The sequence below is a fragment of the Anolis sagrei genome, chromosome 5 (genome assembly GCF_037176765.1).
Source record: "Anolis sagrei isolate rAnoSag1 chromosome 5, rAnoSag1.mat, whole genome shotgun sequence".
Lineage (NCBI taxonomy): Eukaryota > Metazoa > Chordata > Lepidosauria > Squamata > Dactyloidae > Anolis > Anolis sagrei.
This window is the reverse complement of record NC_090025.1, coordinates 128350677-128366814: the sequence shown is the minus strand read 5'-3', so window position 1 is coordinate 128366814 and position 16138 is coordinate 128350677. Positions and strand designations below refer to the sequence as shown.

General features: G+C 38.1%; 1 protein-coding gene across 2 annotated transcripts in view; it reads right to left on the bottom strand.

Annotated features, from left to right (window-relative positions):
- The window catches only part of AASS (aminoadipate-semialdehyde synthase), a 41610-nt gene that overhangs the window by 8619 nt on the left and 16853 nt on the right, over positions 1-16138 (bottom strand). For both annotated transcript variants that reach the window (XR_010910032.1, XM_060777735.2), the window contains exons 10-19: positions 15574-15696; positions 14176-14287; positions 13297-13356; positions 13137-13204; positions 11589-11710; positions 7537-7666; positions 6567-6677; positions 4565-4673; positions 3241-3381; positions 886-1053 (exon numbers count right to left, since the gene is read on the bottom strand). Coding sequence is in view for 1 of the 2 variants with exons in the window: in XM_060777735.2 (XP_060633718.2) it covers positions 886-1053; positions 3241-3381; positions 4565-4673; positions 6567-6677; positions 7537-7666; positions 11589-11710; positions 13137-13204; positions 13297-13356; positions 14176-14287; positions 15574-15696 (1144 nt within the window). In the remaining variant the exon portion in view is untranslated. The remainder of the gene's footprint in view (positions 1-885; positions 1054-3240; positions 3382-4564; positions 4674-6566; positions 6678-7536; positions 7667-11588; positions 11711-13136; positions 13205-13296; positions 13357-14175; positions 14288-15573; positions 15697-16138) is intronic.

The window sequence follows — 16138 nt, the reverse complement described above, 5'->3', positions numbered from 1 at the left end:
TGGGACGACATTGCAATATTATATAATTTATGTAGTTGCAAAAATTTAGTAGCCTGAAGTATATCAACGATTTAATTAAAATGGTTGTGGCCAGACCATTAGGAGAAGTAAGATCAGAATGGTTTCTCAATGCAAAGATGGAGAACAATTAGCTTTTCACATAGTAAGTTACACCTTGGCTGGCCAAGGTTTTTAAGCAAAGGGCAAGATGTTTCTCTCTCACACATTCTCCATATAGAACTTGACCTCACTGCTGGCTGAATCACACCGCAATATTCATGACATCATAGCATCATCCATCACAACTCACCAAATCTAATCAAACCAGGAAAACAGGACAGGATCCATGACACACATATATCTGTCCTCTAACAGAGTCAGAATAGGCAAGGATCTCAAAAGGAATATTGCAGAAGACTGCGAGTACAGGCTACGGTGGAATTTTATTCCACTTAACAGATGGACAATGCTTGAGTAACAATGCATCTTGCAAGACTTTTACATACAATCCATCTGGCCCTTTACAGTATAAAACATAGCTAAAGGTAAAGGTTTTCCCCTGATGTTAAGTCCAGTTGTGTCAAACACTGGGGGTTGGTGCTCATCTCCATTTCTAAGCCAAAGAGCCAGCATTGTCTGTAGACATTTCCAAGGTCATGTGGCCTGCATGACTGCATGGAGCGCCGTTACCTTTCTGCCGGAGAAGTACCTATTGATCTCACATTTGCATGTTTTTGAACTGCCAGGTTGGCAGAAGCTGGGGATAACAGCGGGAGCTCACACCGCATCCTGAATTTGAACCAGTGACCTTTTGATCAGCAAGTTCAGCAGCTCAGTGGTTTAACCCTCTGCGCCATCAGGGGCTCCAGTATAACGCATACTTACCCTGTATCGTAAAGTTCCTCTTAAAAGAGTGTGAGCTGATTGAATACCATATGGTTCAGCATATTTTGTGCTGTCCCTGTTTGGAAAACCTTCCAAATTTAATCCTGGGAAAAAATCCATGACAGTAACAGAATCAAGCAAAGCTCCTCCGGCTGGAATATTAATAATCTAAGGATTGTGAAAGACAACAATCATGTAAGTGTACTATAATTAAAGAATGGGTATGACAAAATCATGTAAATCTTTAAAAACAAACATCCCCTCCAACAAGAAAGAATGGTTCAAGCCCACTTTAGTGTCACTTCCTTCCAGGTCTATGGTTCTACAGGGAAGCCCAGCCCCTTTCAACCCTCAGCCTGCCTATACCCCACTGGTTCCTTCCATGCCACTGAGATGCCACACACAACTCCATCACCTCTCAAAATGAAGTCATTTAAGACTATTTAGGTCAGGAGTGGGGAACCGGTGATGTTCAAGAACTCAAGACTCCTGTTCCCATCAGCCCTTGCCAGCCCAGCCAGTATTAAAAGATGATGGAAAAGTAGCTCGATATCTGAAGGATCACAGGTTTTCCTACTTCCAAGTCCCTCACTACTGCAGTACACATAGATTAAACAGAGCATATCAACTCTATATAGGATCAGAGTGTAGCAATCGTATCACTAACAAAAACAAGGTAAGAACCAAAGCCCACATAAAATGTCAGCCCAGCTAGAGTTCCTTTAAAGTGGACTCTATTTTCATGGACAATAGTAAAAAAAAAAAAAAATCCACATGCTCAGGGGATACATTCCAGAATGTTCCTGGAAGCAAGCCGCCATGGATAATTGTGACCTCTATTTAAATGAATGACTTCCACCAGAAGTTACCATAAAGATGCCCTGGGGGACCTCGAAAATTCCTAGAGAACTATTTTTCCTATGGATTTGCTAGGTCCTCCAAGGCACCTGTATGGTAACTTCCAGCAGAGAATTGCCTGGTGGATCTAGAAAATTCATGAAGAGGTGATATTTTGCCAGGTTCAGGAGATGAAACCATGAGCATCAGTCCCATGGGTATGGGAGACGTACTGTACCTCAGTCTTTTCTTCCTTCCATGTTATTTTTCAAATCCACTTCCTTGCTTTTTTGTCACTCATAGAAAGCTTACAGTCATATCCTAAGATATATAATTTTAAAAAATCAGATGGAAATACCATTCTGAAGACAGCTGTTTTAATGAGGGTATTTTCTTCCTCTTTTGTAACATCGTGGATAAGAAAAAGAACCAGAGAGCCAGAACAACCAAACATATGATCTTATAACTAGAGAAATCTGTATAATATGAGCTCCCATACCAAAGAGACCAGTAATGATGGTTTTACCTATATGCATTTGACAAAATATGGCCTCTCTAGGAATGTTCTAGGTTCTTCGGGTGATTCTACGGTATGCTTCGACCTTGGAGAACCCAGCAAATTCCTAAAAAGAATACCTTCTAGGAATTGTTTAGTGTTAGAAATTACAACCTTCTTCAAACCTCCTCTAGTGATCTGTTTATCTATAACCCTGTTGCTTACTTATTATATGTATGTTCTGGTATGCAGCTTTCTTTCCTTGCTCTATGTTTTTTTTCCTGAAAAGTTGTGGGCAGGGCTGCAGACCATGTGATCCACTCTGGGATGACCAGAGCACAGACTTCTTTAGACTTTGGGACTGCTCAGATTGCAGATTTACAAACACTTGCCTGCTGTTTATTGTAAAGAGATGTTGTGACTGATTGGCACACAGAAACATATCTATAACTGACTGATAAGTTGTGTATCTGTATATGCTGAACACATGAGGGTTGTGAGTAAACCAAAGTCTACTTTATTTTGTCTTGAGTGCATAATATAAAATGTTTTATGGGAGAGTAGAAAAATAGTTTTTGGACACTGAAAAACACTTCTGAAGAATCGCTATTTTTATGCACTGGCATATTTTCTATTTCCTAACAGTTCAGAGACAAGTTGTTCAGTCTAACAACTAAAGCAAATTGCTTTGCACAATTGCATTTGGTTATATACCACTTGAGAAGATTCTACTCAAAAGGGTTTTGGCTCTTCTCTAAAAGGTCATAAATGCCATTTTCTAAAAGGTTATGATCTCTAAAAGGTCACGCTTTTCTAAAATCTAGGTCCTTCAAGGTGGTTCTATAGTAACTTCCAGTATTCATTTCAGTAGGGGTCACTATTGGCCATGGTTTTCCTGTTTCCAAGATAATTTCAAGACTCTGCCCCCCATGGATATGGGATTCATACTGTCCACCATGAATGTGTGACCCAGCAATACATCATCCTTGCATTTTTATAACTATATACACAGATTACTTCACCTCTCCATTTTTTAAATATGTGGCTGGTTGAATTGTGTTCAGCAGGACTCCCTGTGGACTCCAGCTGAATTTATATCTCAAGGGATTGTCAGAATATTCTGGAGCCGGCAATCCACCACAGAAAGAAGTGTAGGATACCACCTATAGGGGAACAAAAAAAATTGAATAAACTTCTATTCATTCAAAAGAATCCAATACAAAATCTAGAGCTTGGAACCAATTTTTTTTGGATTACAAATTCCAGAGACCCAAAGCCAGCACAGCTAACAGCCATGACGGGTGGAGGAATCTGTGAGTGAAAATCCAAAAAAGTAACTTCCATATTTCCTTCCAGAGTGATTTAGTGCAGCTCAGGTTTGTGTCAGTGAGTCATCTGTGGTCATTAAATCTCTTCAGAAAATCATCTAAAATTATATGTGAATCATTTGTGAAAATTCTCATTTTTGAAAATCAGAAACCAAGAAGTAAACTTGTGGCAAGTTTTCCTTATTTGTTTTTTTTTAAACAATAAGACATTAAGAAATGCAAGTGTATATAGTATTACATAATATTTTGATTTTGAGTCCATTGTTTATCGTATGAATTCGCTACAAAAGATAAAATATAGACTCAAAATGAAAATGAATGAGCTACAAACCATTGTTTAAAGGTCTCAAAATCTCAATGTTTGTACCTCATTTTCATTTTGAGTCCATATTTTATATTTGTAGCTAATTCATATGATCAACAGTGGACTCAAAATCAAAATACTATATAATATATGCAATTGAATTTCTTAATATCATCCCCACTAAAAGAGACTACAACTAAAGTTACAATCCTGCACTCACATACCTGGGAATAAGAGCTGTTGAGAATAGAGAAAAACGTACTACTGAATAAACATTGAAGATTAGAGTGTACCTCCCAAGAAAAATACTGTCCTAAATTAATCACTAGCCCCAATTAGAAAAGACTTACAAAATCAATGGAAAATTGGTAAATCAACGCTTTTGTAAATTTGGATGATTTTAAAAGTCTGGGCTAATTTGTACAATTGGATTAGAGCCAATGGGATTTGTAGAAGGGATTTTCCAGTAGAACTGACTAACTTCAGCTGGATCACCCAGGTGGGATCATAAATGGGATTCCCACTTTGGGGAGTTTCAATGAGCACTGCTTCTGAATGATGAACACCTGAAGGTCAAAGAAAAAAAACAAAGAAAGAAATACAATGGACCACAGCTAAAACTACACAAAAAGCTGCATTACATTTCCAAAGATAGAACTATTTGGGGTTGGAATGAAAATACCTCTCAGATCATTTATTTTTTATTCATCTTACCGTAGCCCCCACTTCTTTTGCTTTATCAATGCACTCCATTGCCAACATATGGTCGAGACCGGGATCCAAACCCATTTCACTGACAACTGTAATGCCAGCTGCCTCAACACTAAAACAAAAGGGAGTACAATTCAAACTGGAAGGTCGAAATGAAGCACCATTAGATTCAAGCACGTGGTTAAATTCATTTATGATCAGAAGGCCAGATCTCATGCTGGGTATTATTTTCAACAAAATAAGGAGGAACAAGGCATCTTTAATATACCCCACTTCACCTAAGGCCCTGGGCTGGGTAATAATTCCTGTCTTCTGCCTAGTAGATCTTGGTTGGTGGCATGAAGGAAGGAAGGAAAGATGGGGGGAGAGAGAGAAAGAGAGGGAGGAGGGGGAGACATAAGCTGGATCTACACTGTCCTATTTTTGGCAAAATGATGCCATAATCTTTTCAGTGAATCCACAGAACCATTTTTGAAAAACCACTGTTCACTAGAAAGGGATGACCTTGTTAGAAGTCACAACCTTTTGAAAAATGATGTTCACCAGCATTCATGCAAGGCAACTAGGTCTCTCAGCTGTTAAACTGATGTCCCTAGATATGTCTTTGAACTGCCAGGGACAAAGTCATGCCAATACACAAAAAACACATATTCAACAGAGTTTTAGAAGAGCCCAAAAATCTATTCTCCCTTAAAATCTATTTGCCTTTAAATCATGCTCTCAAGAAACAAAATAAACAGCCTTCTGTAAAAGTAGCAGAGTTGGTTTACTCACAAAACTTAATGTATACAGCATATAGGCACTTTGCTTATTAATCCAGTTACAATACAATTTTAATAATAATTATTTATTTATTTGACCAGTCATATGACCATTTCAAAATAGAACACGAGTAAAAAAATAAGGCAAAAAGGTGAAGACACAATAGGATTTTAAGTAGTTTCTCTGTGTAGGTAAACACAATGCATCTTTCATAGAAACAATAGTCAATAGTCCAATGGCAACCTCTCTGTTTTGAGAGTCGAATAAGTCTCTAAGCATACTGTTCCTGCATTGAAGTCTCTAAACTGTACTCACTGCTTCTGATGCAAATACACACTTCTCTGCATGGCTTCTCAAAGCAAACACAGATTTAAAATGGAGTCTTAGTCCTGAACATATCTAGTTCTGATCACATGGTCTGCAGCCCCTCCCACAACAAAGAGGTTAGGTAAAATTGCAAACCAACATACACATATAAGACAGTAAGCAATTATATACATAACAGATAACTAATGGAGGCTTGAGATGGTTGCTATTTCCAACACCTATATCCCAGGATCTGACCCCAGATTATCTGCTTTGAACTGGATTATATGAGTCTACACTGACAGATAATCTGTGATAAGCAGATAATCTGGGATCAGATCCTGGGATACAGGGCAGTGTGGATCCAGCCATAGATGGAGGGAGGGACTGGAAAGTGGTAAGAAATAAAGGGAAAAGGGAGAAAAGAGAAAAAGAGGAAGATTGTATCTAAATGCCACTCTATGCACATTAGGGTCATTTTAGATCCAGAAAAGGCCCTGGGCATCAAAACATTTTTACGTGACAGGTCTACAAAATTTACGAGGACTGCAGACCATGCATTCTCCATCCCATCTTAAGGAAATGAACAAAAATAGTTTGAGAAGTTACTTTTTTGGACTATTAACTCCTAGAATTCCCAGCCAGCAAACCAAAATATAGAGTACATGCCCTTCTCCTCTATCCCCATCCCCTTTGGCACCAAGAAGGTTAAACTAAACTATCTTCCTTTATGGGTTCTGACCAGAGACCAATGACAGAACCATGATGATGAATAGTTAAGTAATTACACAACCCAATGGCATGCTGCAAAGGTAGAGCTGACAGGTTAAGAGACTGTTAAATGGCCCCAATGATACCATTTTATAAAATGTGTCCCAGTTTCATTCTACAAAACATACATGAGAAATCCTGAGATGTCTGCTAAAGAGTGACCTACCTTTCCTGCAGCTCTTTCATAGCAGGTGTCAGATAACTGGCAGTCACCAAATTCACTTTATTCTCAATACACTTCTTAGCAACCAAAGGATGGTATGCATAAGGGAGCAAGCTAAAGAGAAGAGAGAAAGACTTTGAAATGCTACGCTTTCAACTACTACTCTTGCATCCTAAGCTCTTTCCATTTCAACAAAGAGGCAAACGAACCAATCCTATGCAGGTAAGTCTCTCAACACAAAAAAACCTAGGCATAACATGAAACATGAAGAAGACCTTCCTGACTGTGAGAGCCATTCAGCAGTGGAACTCTCTGCCCCGGAGTGTGGTGGAGGCTCCTTCTTTGGAAGCTTTTAAACAGAGGCTGGATGGCCATCTGTCAGGGGTGATTTGAATGCAGTATTCCTGCTTCTTGGCAGGGGGTTGAACTGGATGGCCCATGAGGCCTCTTCCAACTCGCTGATTCTATGATTTTATGATTATAGCATTGGCTATATTCTATGATATGTGTGGCAACTGAACATTGTCTTTAGCTAGCTGAAAAGGGACTGTTGCAGTTGTGTGGTTCAAGTCATTTCTGACTTATGGGGATGGGTGAATCCATCATGAGCTTATCTCAGCAAGAGACTGAGACAATGTGATATGTCTAAAATTATCCAGTGGATTTGTTTGGTTGAATAGGGGTTTGAACCTTGCTATCCTAGACTCCAAAACACAAATCGCAATGCCACAATTGCTCTCTCTTTTTTAACCATTTCTCAATTCTGTTATTATGTTACATTGTTTTATTACTATTATTGAATGCACGGATAGACATAACATCCTGTTGGAAAATAAATGAGGAAAACAAAATGGAACAGCAGCCTATAATTCCTCACCATGGCCACACAGATGATAAGGCTAACTTTTCAAGACACATCTTGGTACATTTGAAATTACTGAGGGCACTTTGGGCACAAAGACCTGACACTGACCTAATAACAAGATTGTGTTTTTTCACCATGGATGATAATTTTGTTTCATCTTCAGTGACATCTGCAACAACAGGAGCAACATTGGTGTACTTCTTGGTCAGCTGTTCAAGTTGTTTCTTCATGACCGATACTGTTAGAAAGCAAGAACAACAGTTGAACGAGATACAGGCAGTCCCCAAGTTATGGACAAAATTGGTTCTGTAGGTTTGGTGTTAAGCTGAAGTTGTTTGTAAGTTGGAATGGGACATTTTTAAGTGTAACTCCAGCCCATATATGTGTGTGTGTGTGTTTTAAATAACATATCAAAGAGTTAATACCCCTGTGGCATGTGTTTTGCTATCTGTTCAGAAGATTTCACCTCATTTCTGTCCTTGCAATAATTGGAATTTGAAAAAATTTGCTTGTTGTGGAAAGAAGGATTGGAGAGAAGCTTAAGCGGATTTCCTTTCCAAAGGGTAGATTTCTTTCACTTGCTGTTGTCTCATCCCTGTTCTTAACTATGAGTCATTTTTAAGTTGGATGTTTGTAACTCAGGAACTTCCTGTATGCAAAAACACTTGTCTTGAAGTTTCAATAAAATAAACTCAAATCATCTCCATCACTGTTTCTAAACAACCGATCCACAGATTTGCACTCAGCTTGTTCCATATGCAAACTATCACCAAAACCCCTCTGCTTTTCAAGCACCTTGAAATCTATAGATAAGATGGAACCTCATGCACTGGGATTGTTTTCAATGGGCACTGAATAATCTGTGGGAAATATCACTGATCCCAATAAGAATTCCAATAAACTGGAGGAGAGAATTAGGGTATACTGTACACTTTTTGTATTCCTTAACCTCAATGAGAATTGGAATGTCCTTCAAAATGAGTCAAGTCAATGGCAACCAGACACTTCTGGATTGCTGTGAGTTTTCTCAGCTGTATGGCCATGTTCCAGAAGCATTCTCTTTTGACGTTCACCCATATCTATGGTAGGCATCCTCAGAAGTTGTGAGCATGCCTGCCACAGATGTGGGTTGAAACATCAGGAGAGAATGCTTCTAGAACACAACCATACAGCCTGGAAAACTCACAGCAACCCAGTGATTCCAACCATGAAAGCCTTCGATAACACACTTCATTTCCGCTTTGTTACATCATGGTTCAATCAAAAAACATTTTTATCTCAATATGTTACGTTAGATAGGACAGAAAGGCAATTCAATAAGCCATATGCTGCATTTGTAAGAACAATGGCTGAGATTTGGGAACACTATTTACGTTTTAAGAGAGACAATGCACAGAATGGCTATGGTGTTGGTCTACCTCTATGTGGATTCTGAATCCAAAAATGACTCTTGGCAACATTGTTGTCGTTTTGAAAACATTATCCCCTCCCCAACTAAGCTTAAAAGTAGACACCCCCTCTTCCAAAACAAACGACCCATGCTTGCTTCACACAGGGCTGAAGCAGACCAATACAGATTGAGCATCTCGTATCTGAATTCTGAAATCAGAAATTCTCCAAATCCTCCACACTGGTTGTTGAGATCATCTTTGCTTTCTGATGGCTGGTGTACACAAACTTCATTTTATGCACAAAATTGTTCAGAATATTGTATAAAATCATCTCTAGGCTATATATATGAAATGCAAATGTATTTCTTGTTTAGATTTGATCCACATCTCTAAAGTGTCACATTGTTATGTATAGACAAATACAGGAATTCCAAAACAATGCAAAACTCCAAAATACTTAATTGACCCATAAGAGCAAAAACCAAAATGCCTTATTATATGATCAATCTGGATTTTTTTTAGAACAGAAAAATGGAGAATTACACAGCTAAAAAGAATAAAGATGAAATACATCTCTTTCAAATGCTCTCAACTTAACCAGAGATATAAAGTTTGGACAATGATATATAAGGAAATGAACACACCCAACTGGCTCAAATGTGTATAGAGTTACAAGCAAGCCTAGGCAACCCGTAAGCTTCTATGCTTAACTCCTCTGGCATAGAGGCATTTGAAGATTTTCAGTTATTTTAGATTAGTCACAGCCATCCAAACCCAACACACTGCAGTTATCTTAAAGAACATGAAATACAAGTCTCAAACCATAGTTTTAAAAGTTTGTTTCAATAAAACACACTTAAGTTAGGTAGTGGCCAAACTGTTGTTGATCGGAAACTAATGATAAAGCTTCTTCATGACTGCAATGGTGGTCTTGAAAGAGAGCCCGTGCTAAGGCTAGACTCAGTCTCATCACAAAAAAATGGCATATCATAACATGATAGCCACAAAATCAAGATTTTTTACTATGAAGATAGAGGAAAAAGGGGACCTCCAAAGGAAGTGTAAACATAAAAAAAAAGATATAATAGCGAAGGAGCTGATTCTCCTGGTTGGAGAAATGCTACATGCATTTTTTAAGTGAACAAAATGTGAATTTTCCAAAGTACAAGGAAAGTGACAAAAGTGCAAGGAAGGTGATGTATTTCCAACAAGACCCCACTAAAACTAAGGTAATCCATGCAAACAAAGCGGTACCTGTTCTAGGATAAAGGTTCAATGGAGAAACTGTCAAAGGGGAAAGAAATCAAGATGATCAACAAATGATAGATGGAAAAGATGTCTAGGTCTTAGAAATTCTAAGCCATCCAAGCCAACAATGTCTACAGCCTACATCAGACAGAATAGGGAAGTGGATAACGTAGGAGATAAATGACTTTATGTAGTCACAGATAAATTTTGATGTGGATTTCTGGCTGATGGTAGAGGATGAAAAATAGTTTCTAAAAACTCATGCTACATGATTGGTGAGAACGTGATGTAACAATGTTGAAAAGTCTCAGAAATCAAGAAATAGCCCCAAAGAGATAATCCAAAGTTATTCCCAAAATCTTTGTATTTCTGAAAAGGTTCTGATACCAAAACTGGCAAAGTTCATTTGCTCTTAAAAGGATGAGATTTAAAAGCACATTTTCGTATTATACAATACGTAGATCATCAGTATCCCTTAAATCATCCTGTGGGTCCCCAGGTGTTTTGGCCTACAACTCCCAGAAATCCCAGCCAGTTTACTAGCTGTTGGGATTTCTGGGAGTTGAAGGTCAAAACATCTGGGGACACAGTTTGAGAACCACTGCCTTCAATATTGATTGTTTCTATCTCAAGGAAGTGATGAAATTATTTACATATTTCAGATTCATGATACACAAAAGATTAAATTAAACCCATGATCAAGTCTCTTGGAGATAGATGCTTGGTTTTCTACTACTTCTTTCTTTCTTTCTTTCTTACAATCTTTTTAGAATCAAAATCAAAATCAATGGTTAGGGATCAGGGCTGGCTGTACCACTAAGAAAAAAAAGAAGCCTCGGGCAGCAAATGATCGGAGACTACAGAAAAGTATTAAATACAGGAGTGTGCTGGGCCTGGTTTCTGAACATGAAATGAGATGAGACAGGAAATTTCTTATGCCAATACTAAGTGAAATATAGAGTACAATACTATTGCAGTATCATAGGGACCAGTACCCATGTCTGAAAAAAGATGTTTTATCTGGAAATTTTCAAACTCCTCTAATGTCAGTCTGTGATATATTTCTGCCAGATGTTGACTATAAAGTCATGCTGGAGGACCTAGAAATGATAAGACAGCTGTTCCCTCTAGGCATTTTCTAGCTCTTCCAGTGTGCTTACAGGATATGATTCCACTAGAAGCTGTTCATTTCAATAGAGTTCACTTTGCATTTCCAAGAATGTATCCCGCACGAATGAAAAAGGGTCATATAGTTACCACTTCATGAATTCTTACACATAGGACAGTTTTTACACTGAAGGCTCTCCTCAACTACTTGGTGAATTGAAGGTCTTGTAATAGATCCCATCCACTGGCCCCACCCAACGGCTCGGACATAAAACAACATGCATTAATAATAAAGTCTACATATAATAATGTATAAGAAACATTGACATAAGTCTGCAATGGTATTCTAAGCAGGAAGCCTTGTCATATAGGAAACATAACTTCAATATCAGGCTGACATTCTTATTTACAAACCTGCTGTTATTTCAATGTTAGGATCTCTTGTGAGGTATTCTATCACAGGCCCAGAGACGTATCCTGATCCTAGAATCAAAATCTTCTTTTTCTTATCCATGGTCAGTGACTGAGTGTATTCCCTGGAAGAGAGGATGAAATTAAACAAAGAAAAATACAAATTAAATAGATTTCTGATCATAATATGTTTTCACGTTTAGGACACCTAATGGATTTTTACTCTGTTCTTCTCAGCTCTTTCACTACTAATTTGAAAGGAGAAAGAAACCAATCTAACAGCATATCATGTACTGAACTGACTCCAGATTTAGTATATTTGAATTGGTTAGTGAATAAAATTGGTGTTTCTAGGATCAAAAATAAATGTCCCCATTCCACAACATCTTTGATGGCTGATCTGCATGCCTATGTCTAAACTGGAACGAATAAAATTACTAGTAATAGTCCACAATGGTCACATCTTTACAGTACTTCGTGTGTGCTTTTCTTGATGGCCCCAGATCATAAGCATCTTCTTTGTTTTATTACAACCTCATAATCAGAAATGTGTGACAATGAAACAAAACTTAAATATTATCTTAATTTAATTTAATTTAAAAAGACATTACAAGCTTTAGCAAGGGCTTAAACCAGGCCTGGGCAACTGTGGCTGTTCAGGTGTTTTGAACTACAACTCCCATAATGGCTATATTATTCAGGCTTTGTAGGCAAAAAACATCTAAAAATCCATAACTGACTAGCCATACTTTAAATACATTTTGAAAACATGTGACTTCCAAACTTTGGCCCTCTGAGTGTTTTGGACTTCAACTCTCAGAAGCCCCAGCTGACTTGGCCAGGAGTCAAGAATTCAAAATCTGAAGTCAAAAACATCTGGAGGACCAAAGTTTGGGGGCCACTGCTGTATCAGAAAGTTTGCTAAAGACTTTTCCAGCCACTAAAGGGACATTAAACTCATCCCACAACTTAGAGACACAATGAAATCTTGAAAACTGTAAACAAAGTAGAAGCAGAAGAAAGAGAGCTCTTGTTTTGTCAAACAGGCTGCTGTTGTCAGCTCTGGATGAAATGTGTGATTGTTCCAGGTAATTCAGAGCCTTGATATAATTTCAGTTTCGTTTATTTTCATGTTTTGAATTGACTGCAAAATTGAGAAGCACAAACAGCAGCATAATAGACTCTGGAGCACTAGCTAAGATTTCTTTTAGGACAGGCGGCTTTGTAAGATGTCACATCAGTTATAACTTTACCACACTGGGAGGGAGTGAAGTCTCTTTGAATCAAATGAACGGAAAGGCATGACAGAACTTGACACTTGCTACATGCAAAGAAAGTATGTCATCCACTCCCACAACAAAGAACATTGTGAGTAGCTACACTTTCATGATTGGATCATTTAATATATTTTAACTTTGATAGCATTAAAAATCAATTTATAAAGCAAGATAAGGAAAAATGCATCAACATTAAAATGCACATATAAACACAAATTAAAACTTCACTAAGATACACTTTTTGTTGGAAGTGGTGGAGAAATCTGTGTATTACCTGCTTTCCCTAAGTTTCTGGATGTATTTAAATTTATCCGTCAGTAAACCATTGGATGCAATCACTGCCTATAAAAGTACACAAAACATGCCATTACTTTTTTGACTTTGGCATACCAGAGTTAAAGGGAAAAAACAAGACAATTACTTGTAACACTTACATCTCTAACTACAGGCGAGTAGTTCTGGCTTTCAAGAGGCTCTGAAGCATCCGAAAGCAACTGTGGAGATTAAGGTTTTTCAGTCAGAAGGCTTACTGTCACATACTTTATGTAGACAATTATGTTACATACAAGTTGCTTATCCCTTATCTGAAATGATTGGGACCAGACATTTTGTGGATTTCTATTTTTCTGAGCATCCTTCCTCACCATACAACCTTGTGAAACCACAAAATAGGAGTACTGTATCTAATCCCATTTCTGAAGTGAAAGAAGTAGTGAAGGAAGAAGCCACCTAAAATTTGGTAAAATTGACAATGTCAAAGGCCACCCAACTGATTCTGTTGTAGTCAAGCAGGGCAGACTTTATAAACCACAAACAAGGTCTTCAAGAGCCACATAAAGGCTGTATGTTGATGCGTGTACACACACACACACACATATATATATATATATATACACAAGCGAACACTGTAATGAACCAACAGTCTTTAGAGATGAAAAAAGTACATTAAGCTACTACTTCTCCAACAAGATCAGTTGTGCAAGTCTCATGCCATATATATCCTAGCCTCCAGATAATGATGGTGATGATGATGAACTTTTGAAACACACAGTGGGCAGAAAAAAGGGAAAGATCTATTTCAGCGAGGGAAAAAAGGGGAAAAAAGAGGAAAAAAGGGAAAGTAGGGAACAAACAAAAGAGCTTATTTTGTACAGGCTATTTACTTTATGGCAGACAAATGCAGAAAAATATGTTCCCAACATAAACTTTCTGAGACCTAGTGATGTTTTACAGCAGATTTCTTACACATGAAGCAGACCAGAGAAGCACAACACACGTGATGACACACCCAAAATTATGGGCTCCCCCCTTACCATTTCTTCAATGTAAGGGAAAAGCATGTCTCCAAAACATTCTGTTGCTTCTATTGGAAGCTGAGCAGGCAGATTGTCAATGGAACACATCAAAATCCCAGATCCTTCCACACTAGAAGAAGAAAAAAGTTTAATGTGTTGTCGAAGGCTTTCATGGCTGGAATCACTGGGTTGCTGTGAGTTTTCCAGGCTGTATGGTCATGTTCCAGAAGCATTCTCTCTGGATGTTTCGCCCACATCTATGGCAGTCATAGATGTGAGTAATACGTCAGGAGAGAATGCTTCTGGATCATGGCCATACAGTCCAGAAAACTCACAGCAACCCAAAAAGAAGTTTGATGCCAAGTCACAAATACTTTCTATACCCTCCTCTCACTTTGTTTAACCTACTTCACACTGTTGTTGTGATACTAAAACACTACAGAAGAAGAAGAAACTTGCACATGCATGCAAAGATTTTATGTAGCTGTTATATTAATTCCAGTGTCCCAGGAACACTTCCCTAAACAAGTCCCATCTCGTAATCTAAGATCATCCGGGGAGGCCCTGCTCTCGCTCCCATCAATTGCACAAATGCGTCTGGCGGGGATGAGAGACAGGGCCTTCTCAGTGGTGGCCCCTCGCCTATGGAACACACTCCCAAATGAGGTAAGATCTGCTCCCTCCCTCCTGGCTTTCAGAAAGAAATTAAAATCATGGCTTTGGGACTAGGCTTTCGGACGGTAGATGTTTGTAGAGTTTAAAGGACATGGACTAGAATGACAATACTAGTGTATTGAATATAGGAACATGGAACAACGGATTATGAGATTGGATCTTGATTCTACCTATGAGATGCTAATGAAATGTTATAGTTATGTTTAACTGATTGTTTATTATATCATTGTTTTTAACAGTTTTTAACTCTTTTTATGATGTTGAGCATTGAATTTTGCTATTGTTAACTGCTTTGAGTCGCCCAAAGGCTGAGAAAAGCGGTATATAAATGAAGTAAATTAATAATAATAATAACAACAACAACAACAACAATAATAATAAAGAAGTTGCAGTTCAGAGGACACCCTAAAATTGGACTTGGATCCTTAGGTAAGTTGATTTAAGAGAGAACACAAAAGGAAGCTTGCCAGCCTCTTCAATGACAGCACATTGTTCAGACTGGTTGCTGACCCTTCAGGGAGGTTTGTGGGAAGAGATTGTGCACAGATAGTTGCAGGGGAATGGAAACTTTACTTCTGTGGAATGTGTTCAAAATAACTCCCCTAGCGGCCCAACCCTGTCTGTGCTTAAATTTATTCACCACAGTAAAATAAAATCACATGAAATAGCCAAAATGGTTTATTTTTCATTGGGTTTATCAACCAAAAGCAAATGGAGCAGAAATGAGAAAAACCTTCTCACCTGTCATGGATGATGTGCTGGTCAGCATCATACATGCAGAAGGGGTTGTCAATCGTTGTACATTCTGTCATAAATTCTATAGAACCTTCAGTGTCTGCAGAAATGTCACATATTGCAACAAGTCTGGAAAAGATGGGGGGTTTAAAATAGAAGAATCATAAAAGCAAGATAACCTTTTTTTAAAAAATTATAGCACCCCAAATCTACAGCTCTTAAAACAAACCGACATCACTACTGTCAAAAACACATAGCTAAAGACACCTTTCTAAATGCTTTCGCAACAACAAACTTGGGTCTAAAAATAACAAAAGCATGCTTGGTTAGCCACTTCACTTTGAAGAAGAGAGTAGTTATGGAGTTCAAATATGAGCTCAAAAGCCTGAGTCATGTTCTTCCCCAAAAATCCTCTCTCTAGCTAGTGTTTGCTCTTGAAAGGGCAATTTCACACCTCTAAACCAAAACTCCATGGCTCTGTATTCTTCAACTGAAAAAGCGACCAGTTCAAAGCATACTTTTCTTCACATATATCATAATATCTACTTCTGTCCAAAATCGGCGCATTCAG